Here is a 10788-nt window from a genome sequence, read left to right on the forward strand (position 1 = left end):
AATCTCATAAAGAAGCTAAAAGAATTTACCTTTGATGGATTAACATGCATAAGAAATGAACTGGGATCTTCCATAGCAATCAGCTACCAAAATGATGTGATTGACAATTGAACCATCCATTTACACATTGTTATGGACTTAGAATATTTGCCACCTCTTAGTCAGTTTGAGATTGATACATTTCTCAACTGGTGAAATAATTTGTTAAGCTAACTAAATTAGTAAGCTAAGGAAAAGAGGACCCATCAAAATATTGTGGAGTTCTCTTGACTAATAGTACAATGATCATATGAAATTCTCAAGATAAGCTCTTGCTATTTTATGAACCAGAGGATCTTATCATGGTCCAAAAATCACATTACTAGAACTCAAAGAACTTGCAACCCTTAATCATTGTACAATTATGCCATGTGGCAACTTAATGTAATCATTTTTTATGTGTGTATGGTCGAGTAACTAAAAATACACGACCAACATAATTCACAATGATGTTGATAGATCTCTAGACACAATAAATATCATGTAGAATAATTTCTACTTTGATTGGGAAATTTAATTTCATGGTATAAAAAACTATTGTTATGGTTTCAATATAGAAGATTGAAGGAGGGAATGACATCATGCAATCTAAATATCAAGAACTCATACTAGAGTGTACATAACAATGAATCCTCTATAAGGAAATATGATAATCATGTCATTTTTCTCTCTTAAGGAACTAGACGACCCATATAATAAGATGATTACTTAAAGTACACCTATTCATGGTCACCATCAACAAATAAAGACCTTTCAAACACAATTTGAATTTGAAATAAAGATCATGAAATTAACACTATAAAGAATTTATTCATGCACTAAAACATATAATTTACATTTGGAGACTATAACATTGAAAGCGTAAGGTCATCTATACCTTGGCTTCACATTCTAAAATAACTTGTACTAGATACCATTGGGTCTAAGAGAAGAGTATGCGTTAACAGAAGAGTATGCGTTATTGGGCTTGTGTAATCTATTGACATGTACATGTACGTTTCTCTCCAGTTCTTGTATGGATAAAATAACCTTAAAACTTTTTCTCTGTTTTTTCACATGAAAATAAGATAAGAAAGGATCAAACCAAACTCATTACACAGACTAGAAAACTAAAGATAGATAGAGATCCACGAACTTAGTCAAATTAAAAGCTTCACTTTCTTTTAGTAATATAAAATTCTCTAAGTTAATCAAACCAACCTGAGTAAGGTGGAAGTTTATTTGACACCATTAACCTACATTTTAAGAAATCAGTAACAAGAGCAAATGGAAATTGTAAGTTAAGAAATATATAACATACTTGAATCAAATAGATCTCCCGATTAATTCCAGTTAATTCCAAGATACCAAACGACATATTTCCTGTTCAAATGCTGACATTCATACATTTTATAGATGGAATCTAGCAGGTCGAACTAATATCTAATGTATAAGCTTTTGTACAACTATAGACCCCTTTGAATTCCGTCGTCCGTATTGATGTCATTCCCTAAGTTTTCTACATTCATTGAAACATTCACAGAAGGTTCCGTTTCTTTCCTTTTTAATCTATACAAGTGAGACATGATACAGAAGAAAATGTAGTTCAAGGAATTAAGAAAGGCTAAGAGGGCGTAATATAAGTCCAAACGTGATGCATTCACGTTATCGAGTATCCAGCTTTCATGGGCCACTCGCCCTGTAATGCTGCTAACAACTTTGAGAAGAATACTATTGATGAAGGCGCCTACTCCCAAGGAAGCTGCATACAATGCACTTCCCAAACTTTGGATACTTTCTGGAGCTTCATCATAAAAGAATTCTAGTTTCCCTACTTGTAAAAAGGCTGCTGCTATGCCCATTAACATAAACTGTGGAAGTAATGTGAATATGTTTCGAGGCACAATTGCATGCATATTATCTGCGACGCCATGCTTCTTAACTGCATTTAGGCGTTCAATTTCAGTTACCATTGCTGTTAACATTGCAAGAGTATGGATTAGCATACCAGCACCCATCCTCTGTACTATAGTTATGCCTTGCTGATTTCCTGTGAATCTTCTCAGTATGGGAACTAGTAGATGATTGTATACCAAGAGAGATAGTAGCATTGCTATGGGAACAAAAGCTCCAATACTGGCCTGTGGGAATTGGAAGTTAAAACCCATTTTCGTCTCAAGAGTCATGGCCTGCCTCAGGAAGAGCGTGCCTGATTGAATTTGCAAGGTACTGGGGAAGATGGCTGTCACCCAAAGTTTTAGGATTTGTACTACAATCTTTGTTTCCTCCACGTCTGTCACAGTGCAGGGATTTGAGGTTGCCCCATTTTGAACTGCTGCTTTGTCTAGAAGTCTGCCATTTGACAAAAAATTATGCAGATTAGATTTGTAACATTAACCTTATGCACCATATTAATTTAATTAATATGGAGCCCATTTAAAGTGTGTTTGAAGTGTTCGGTTTAAACATCATCTTTAAACTTAAACTTGTTACATTGGTTTATCAATAAGTGCATTCTATTGAAAAAGTGAGTGTGATTTCAGATAAGGCACCAAAATAATGTGATTTAAATAGCAGATTCTAAACTTTGACTTGTTTAGGAGTTCATCGTAAACCACACTACTAAGTGGGTTTTATTGAAGAAGTGAGCATGATTTCAGATGAACCACAAAAACAGTTTGATTGAAATAACATTCTCTAATCTTTGATTTATTTGTATTACTCATCTTAACTAACATCATTAATGAAAACTACAAAAATAAATGTGATTTCAAATGAATCATCAAAACAAATTAAAAGTTAAAATATACTATTTAAACCTTACCTTATTTTACAGAGTACAATGAAAAGTATCAATCTTATCTCAAGAACTACATGTGAAAGAGCTCTTTTGAAAATTAATTGTATATCGATTTCTAATCTCTATGGAGTCTTATATAGATCAACTTCCAACCTGAGATGCGAAGTATGGGAAATGAGTTGTCGGTATTGAGCAACATATTCTCTTGAATCCACTTCATGAAGAAATGATGGATCTGAAGGAACCTGCACTTTCCAGTTCATAATCATCCTAACAATTACATAAAAAATTCGTTGCAATGGGCTACCTACATGAACTGTGTGTCTAAAAACAGGGCTTCGTATCAGCAGCAGTAGGGATGATATTACAAGTGCTAGGGTAATGATTCCAAAGCCAATTCCCCAACTGATTTGGTCTTCAACATAAACAACAAATGTTTGACCAATCAAGCCCCCAAAGAAAACTATAAAAACCCACCAGTTGAAAAAGGTGATCTTCTGCTGGCTTTCCTCGGGGTCAGAATCCCCAAACTGATCTGATCCGAAAGCAGAGATTGTTGTCCTGGCTCCTCCCGATCCTAAGGCAACAAAGTACAAGGCGATGTAAAATGTCCCATACGTTAGAGACGAAACCTTTTGGCAGCCTTCATTTGTTGGGCAATCAGGTGGTCTCCAAGGTTTCAACAAAATGACTAGAGTAAGGAACACCATTCCCTGCACCAAATAGAACACCAATATCACATTCAAACTATATTTAGCATTAGATTCTTTTGTTTGTGAAATCAATTGTATACATTTGTGAATCGATATTTTGTTCAATTTTAACATATATCTATTGAAAACATTCAAAAAAAAGTTAATGAACATTGAATTTAAGTAGCAGACACATTTGCATTCAACTGATATCAATATATTACAATTTTATGTATCAAGTATACAACTGGGTAATTTTAATAGCTAGTGTTGATAATAGGCAATTCATGGGTAGCAACACAGTACATATACATAATTGTTTCAATTTTTTTATAATAATATAGGGTAAATTTTTAATGGAAGTTATGAACTGGTGAGATTAGGGATAAAGATCTCATTTTCAACATAAATAATTAACAATAACATTTAAGCATTTGAACTTGATGACAAGAATCCTAACACCATAATTAACATAAATAAAACATATTTTAAACTGGAAACATACAAGACAGATAATTGTACTTACCAGGCTATATATACATGAAAATATAAGGAATGTAAAGAAATGCCCAAAATATGTATCCGCAATGTATGCACCAAGCAAAGGTGTAAGAAATGAAGTGCCAATCCAATTGCTGGCATTTGTTGAGGAGGAGACGGTGCCTTCATGCAGCTTAGTGGTCAGATAGACCACTAAATTTGACCAAATTCCAGCAAAAGCCATTCTTTCACAGAATTCATAACCTGAAAAGAAACATTACACAATCAATTCCATAAGAAATAAAACCTAAAACATGAATTCAGATACGCTAGTTACTAATTACCAATGATGAGAGAAGCAGCTTTCCACCCTCCAGTCTTTAATCTTATATAAGATCTTCCCCCTAAATTGCCACGGGTGTCCATAGTTAGTTCTATGGTATTGTTGGCCATTAGATTATTTCAGCTTAATCATGTATAAGAACTGTGAATCAGAATTCTGGGTTTTCTTTTTTGGACAATGCAACTCCATGAGAACGGAATCTTGAACAGCTATAAAACTCCGACAGTTTGACGGATTCAAATGCATTAAGCTCCTTATATTGCAAACGAAAGGGTAATCGTATAGAAAACCGTACAGGATGCAATTGACATGATTGGATTATGCACGGCCTGTTTATGCAGGCGAAGCTTTTCATTATAATGCAAGACATGAATAAATGTCCAATAGTGCATCGGGAATTTTCTCCTTTCTGCTTGGACTATGTGATGGATCATGTATCTTATTGGCGGCATTCAAGCCAATTTTTCTGATCGATTCAACAATTGATCTAGGTATCATATAAAATTGTATCCACGTATATGAATAATATCGTTAGAGGGAAAGGACCCCTAATGTAAATTATTGTTTTGATTAAATAGATGAAGCGATAAGTAATAATTAATTTTATATATAAATGAGGATTGTCACGTATTGTTTTGATTAAACTAAAGATTAAATGTGAGGGTTACGGATATTTAATTGAAAATTTAATAATAAAGAGTAATGTTGAAGATTTAGAGAATCAGTTTGTCATTATTTAAATATTGATTTTGTTAGTTTAATGGTCTCTTTTCAAATTTTCTGTTATTTTAAAAAAATTTGTGGTTAAATGCCACAGTCCTTACCATAGATATGATAGGGACATGTATCAAAAGATTGAGGGAAGGAGATGTTGGCATTATTGTCATTGATGTCAACAAGTGTTGCAGGTTGAAGAGTGATAATGCAGAGAAACAAATGTTACGGATAGTAAAGTTATCATATCGGGATACAAATACCAATCAAGTGTTATGTAGTGAAATTGTCATATCGGTATAGCAATGCCAAAAACAAAGGTAGAGCCACTTTTCGAGATAGCGGGTCAAAGGCAGCATAACAAGATTAGGTAATACCGATAGAGTAAACTAATCCGATATCATAGTATCGAAATAGTTATGCTAATAAGGAGATCGAGTAGGTGTATCAGAGTAGCTTTTGAACTCAGAATGACACTTTCTTACTATGCCTATAGTGTAAGTTATTTCGACAGAAGATAATGTTGAGAAGCTCCCTTTGTGAGTAAATCGGAATAACAAATGTCGATATGGAGAAGGTCTTTGGAGTTCGATTTTAGAATAGCTACACCAATGTTGGTTCATGTTGGGTCATCAGAATAGTTTTTTTTGATGGGATAGTGTTATCTATTCTGATGGGTATGTGCTTTGGGATAGCTATGTCGATAGAGGAAAAAAAAAGAGTTGATCTCTTGGTTAGATCATCGGTATAATCTATGCCCATGGCGTTTGTCATAATGGAGTTGTGATTTAGGAATAACTTGATGTCGATGGGGTTTTGTCAACACAGAGCATGCAATTTTGGGATAGCTTTGCCGATGAAGGGTAAGCAAACAATATGTCATCAGACTAACTTGTTCTGTCATTTTGACAAGTTTTCCCTATTCTGATAGTTTTGTCTATTCCGATAGGTGGTCATTTGATTTGAAGACTTTCAGCTCAAGGTAACCTATGCCGATATGGTGTGTCAACCTAGAGATTATGCTTTAGTATAACTTATGGTGATAAAGGAAATCAACAGTGAGTTTTCCCATCGGAGTAACTCATGCTGGTGAGAGGGACCAAAGGCTTCACAAGGTCATCAGGATAAGTTTTGAAGATGGAATAGAGATAAAATGTTAACCTGATAGTTAAAACTATACTGATGGAGTTGAGAAACTGATCTAGGGATAGCTTATGGTGATAACATAAATCATAGATGGAGTTCATCAGGATAGGTTGTGAGGGTAGTGCAAGTGATAATTGTCTGTCTAACAAAGATTGTTATGTCGATGAAGAAAAAAGATAAGTGATTGGTATAGTCAACTCGATACTTGTAGCATAATACGAAGGTTAGCAACAACATTGAGATCAGCTGATCTGGGTAGCTTGATAGTCCACATGGATAGTTGACCTGGATGTAGATTGAGGATAATTTGAGAACACAGGGATGATGTGGCATGTGTAACTACCATGATGTAGATTATGATCAAGTCAATCTAGTTAAATATTGCAAATAAACGGCTTAGATTCAAAGTGGTTCATGAACACAGGTTGGCGCATCTAAAAATTTGAACTATTTACTAGCCAAATACAAACTATCTATGTGAACAATCTGCAAGTTGATTTGGAAATTGTACAGATCGTGGGGCATTGTTAGGATAACCAGTGAACAACTTAGAGGGGGGCGGGGTGAATCAGTTGTTAAAAGATTATGAAACTTTAAGCACATAAAACTTGTTACTCTAATGCATAAACCAAATATCGAAATAGTAGATATATGAATTAAGCACAAACATAAATCATAAATCAATTACCATGCATCCACAACACATAACACCAAGATTTGTACATGGAGAACTCAGTAAAAGGAAAAACATAGTGGGAAGCCTACCCATAATCAGATGATACTTCTATAGTAAGTATGTGATTAAAATAAGGGGCCTGCACATGCCGGAAGGCCAATAGCCTAGAGTACACTGCTCATTACAAAAGGAACCTCACTAACTACAACAAAAATCTAGACCACAATCTGGAAATAAGAATGAATTGCAAGAATAACATCTCCTATGCCTGAGTACAGTTCTGGTTAAGATCAATGTCAGAGCTCTTAAACCTCTTAAACAAAACCAATTCGATCACCTATGATAGACCAAACCTTCTACACATGATTACAACTTTATTCGCACACAGATAATTCCATAACCTTGACCGACACCACGATCTACAAAGAGATCTTACATCATATTTATACCAACTCAGGACCTAAAAAATTAGGTCGGCCACCTAAAATATAATATAATAGATCTATTACATAAAACCGCAAACCAATGATAATCCAAGTTGGCCTAAGACAAAAACAACATTAACCAAACAATAAATTCCACTGGTAATGCATCAGGACCATCCACCAACACGTTACATAAATCAGTGCATAACCTAGTAAAAGAAGAGAAAACCTAATATAGGTTGCCATAAACCAAATGAAATACCACCAATCAACTAGAGCCCGAGCACAATAACCATTAGCATCCTGAAAACCTTCTAGAAGCCGCACCAACACCACTTATCTAATCCATCAAAAGATCTTCAATGAAGCTCTACCAGTAGAACCCGTACTAGTAACCAAAAGTATTACTAGAACAAATCATAGCTTTCAGATCACCAAATCCCAAGCCAACTGAATGTAACATGCATCTGAATAACATGAATGACTAAACCAAACAAATTCTACCAATTAGAATATACCGAAGACAAATCTCCAAATCATCATCAAAGTCCAACCACTCTATCGGAACCTAATAGATAACCAAAGAAGCTAGTGTTGACATCAATGACAAACATGAACGCAAAACTTAATCAATTCCTCTAGATTGCCAGCAATATCTCCCTTTGGCATTGATGGCAACACTAGATGTGAATAACATCCAAGTCCCAAGAAGTGCCAAACAAGTCTCCCCCAATGGAAGGCATCTAACAAATGATATATCAATCAAGCTCGGAACCAAATAACCAAACTTTAGACCAAACTCCCCCTATGACTGATATCTTTGTTAAGCTTTATTTTTCATATGTATACTTCTCCCCATTTGACATCAATGCCAGAAATTTGACGTAAACATCAAAGAAAAATCATAAAACCTTTGAACCACACAACTCACTACTCTCCCTGAGTAGTAGCACCAACTCTTGAATCTAGAATGAATGATAGTTCTGATAATGTATACCAGACTGATGCCAATCAACATCACACAAGTCTCAACTAGAGGGGCAAAGAACCCCAATCTATCTCTAAAGTACTCTAATGTTTCCCTGGGCAAAGGTTTATTTAAGATATCTTCAATCTGCTCTTTAGTGTTCACATAAACCAATATGACTTCATTTGCATGCACCTTTTCCTTCAGAATGTTATACTTCACTTATATCTGCTTTGTCTTAGACCGAAATACCAGATTCTTTGATATTTCAATAGCAACAGAGTTATCACAGTGAATATACCAGTTCATTACAATCTACCCTTATATCCTTTAACATTTTCTTCATCCATAAAACTTGTATACAACTTGTAACACTAGCAACATACTTAGATTCAACAATAGATAAAGAAGTACATGATTGGTTCTTGCTGATCCATGAAACAAGTTTCTTTCCAAGAAAGAAAGCTCCAGTGGATGTGCTTTTCCAGTCATCTAAATCTCCAACCCAATCTACATCTATATATGCACATAGTGTAAAGTCATCTTCTTTAGGATACCACAAGCCATATTCATTTGTTCCTTGTAAATATCTGAAAATCTTTTTCACTGCACTCTCATGATTCTCTCTAGGATCAATATGATATCTTGATACAATACAAAAAACATTCATTATATCCAGTCTAGTCTAAGTTAAATATAATAGACCTCCAATATAGATTTATACCCTGTAGGATTTATCAGAGCTGATACATCTTTCTTTGTCAATTTCACACTTGTAACCATAGGAGGACCAACTAGTTTAGAATTTTCCATACCATTTTTTTTCAACAATTCTCTAGCATACTTAGTTTGACAGATGAAAATACCTTTATCAATATGATTCATCTGCAAACCTAAGAAAAATATCATTTCTCCAATCATAGATATCTCAGATCCATTCTTCATATTATTAGAGAATTCCATACATAACTTTTCCTCACCTCTAAAAATGATATCATCCACAAAGACCTCAATGATCAATACATCATCATTGGTGATCTTATAATATAAATTACTATCAGCATTACCTTTAGTGAAACCAATCTTCAAAAGATATTTGTCCAATCTAGCATACCAAGCTATAGGTGCTTCCTTCAATCCATATAAATCTTTCCTTAATCGGCAAACTATGTTACTATCATCTGAAAGTGAAAATCCATCAATTTTCTCAATGTAGACTTCCTCTTCAAGATCTCCATTTAGAAATGCACACTTAACATCCATATGATAAACCTTATATTTCTTATGGGCAACATAAGCCAAAAATAACATCACAACTTCAATCCTAGCTACCGGAGAAAAAGTTTCATCATAATCAATTCCATCCTTCTACGAATATCATTTACATACAAATCTAGCCTTGTTCCTCATAACTTGTTCATCTTCATTCAATTTATTCCTAAAAACCCATTTAGTTCCAATAACATTCTTATTTTCAGGTCGGGGAACTAAATTCCATGTGTTGTTCTTTTCTATCCAATCCAATTCCTCTTCCATAGCTTTCATCCAACATTCATCTTTACATGCTTCATCTACTGATGTCAGTTCAATTTGAGAATTTAAACATACCTCTTCAACTACCAACCTTCTCCTTGTCATCACTCCTTTGCTTTTGTCTCCAATGATATGATTTTCTAAATGATTCAACCTTACATACTTAGGAGTCTTCTCACTTTTTGTTTCTCTGCTTTGATCTTTAGTTACTCTTGAATTTTTTGATACTGTTGGGGTAACTAGTTTAACATTTTGTTCCACTATAGGTGATACCGGTTCAGTTATGATCATTTCCACTTTTCGTTCTCTCTCATAAGTTCTGATTTGAGCTCTGTACTACTCATACATCTTGACATTAACGCTCTCCACAATTCTCTACAATCTCTTGTTATAACATCTATATGCTTTGCTTTCATTTGAATAACCAAGAAATATTCCTTCATCACATCTAGGATCAAACTTTCCAAGGGAATAATCTCTTTTGATATAGCATTTAGTACCAAATATTTTAAAAATACTTATATGTAGGTGTATGACCAAACCATAACTTATAAGCTGTCTTACCGGTGTCTCTTTTGATGTGAACTCTGTTGAATGTGTACACTGTCATGCTCACAACTTATCTCAAATAGATATGTGGTAAATTAGCTTCCATCATCATAGATCTAGCTACATCCAAGATATTTTTGTTCTTTCTTTCCACAACACCATTCTACTGAGGTGTCCTGGGTGCAAACAATTGTCTCCTTATGATATGTTTATCACAATAACTGTTAAATTCACTGGATGTGGATTCACCACCTTGATCAAATCTTAAGAATTTGATCTTCAATCTTGTCTCTATCTCAACCATAGCTTTAAAGTTCTTAATTTTCTCAAGGGCTTCAGATTTCTCCCTTAGAAAATTAACCCACATCATTCTAGAATAGTCATGAATGATTAGCATGAAATATCTATCACCCTAAAAAAAATTTATTCTAGCAAGACCACATAA

The 10788-nt window shown here is 34.4% G+C and overlaps 1 protein-coding gene across 1 annotated transcript; it reads right to left on the minus strand.

Moving 5' to 3' along the window:
- Window positions 1–1484: 1484 nt before the first annotated feature.
- LOC131050189 (protein NRT1/ PTR FAMILY 5.3-like) lies at window positions 1485–4416 on the minus strand. The gene is made up of 5 exons (XM_057984376.2): window positions 4335–4416; window positions 4037–4254; window positions 3187–3531; window positions 2972–3063; window positions 1485–2370 (listed from the first exon to the last, which is right to left on the minus strand). Exons 1-5 carry the CDS (start codon window positions 4414–4416, stop codon window positions 1485–1487), a joined length of 1623 nt encoding a protein of 540 aa, XP_057840359.2.
- Between the last annotated feature and the right edge of the window lie 6372 nt (window positions 4417–10788).

Source organism: Cryptomeria japonica, chromosome 7, assembly GCF_030272615.1.
Source record: "Cryptomeria japonica chromosome 7, Sugi_1.0, whole genome shotgun sequence".
Taxonomy (NCBI): Eukaryota; Viridiplantae; Streptophyta; class Pinopsida; order Cupressales; family Cupressaceae; genus Cryptomeria; species Cryptomeria japonica.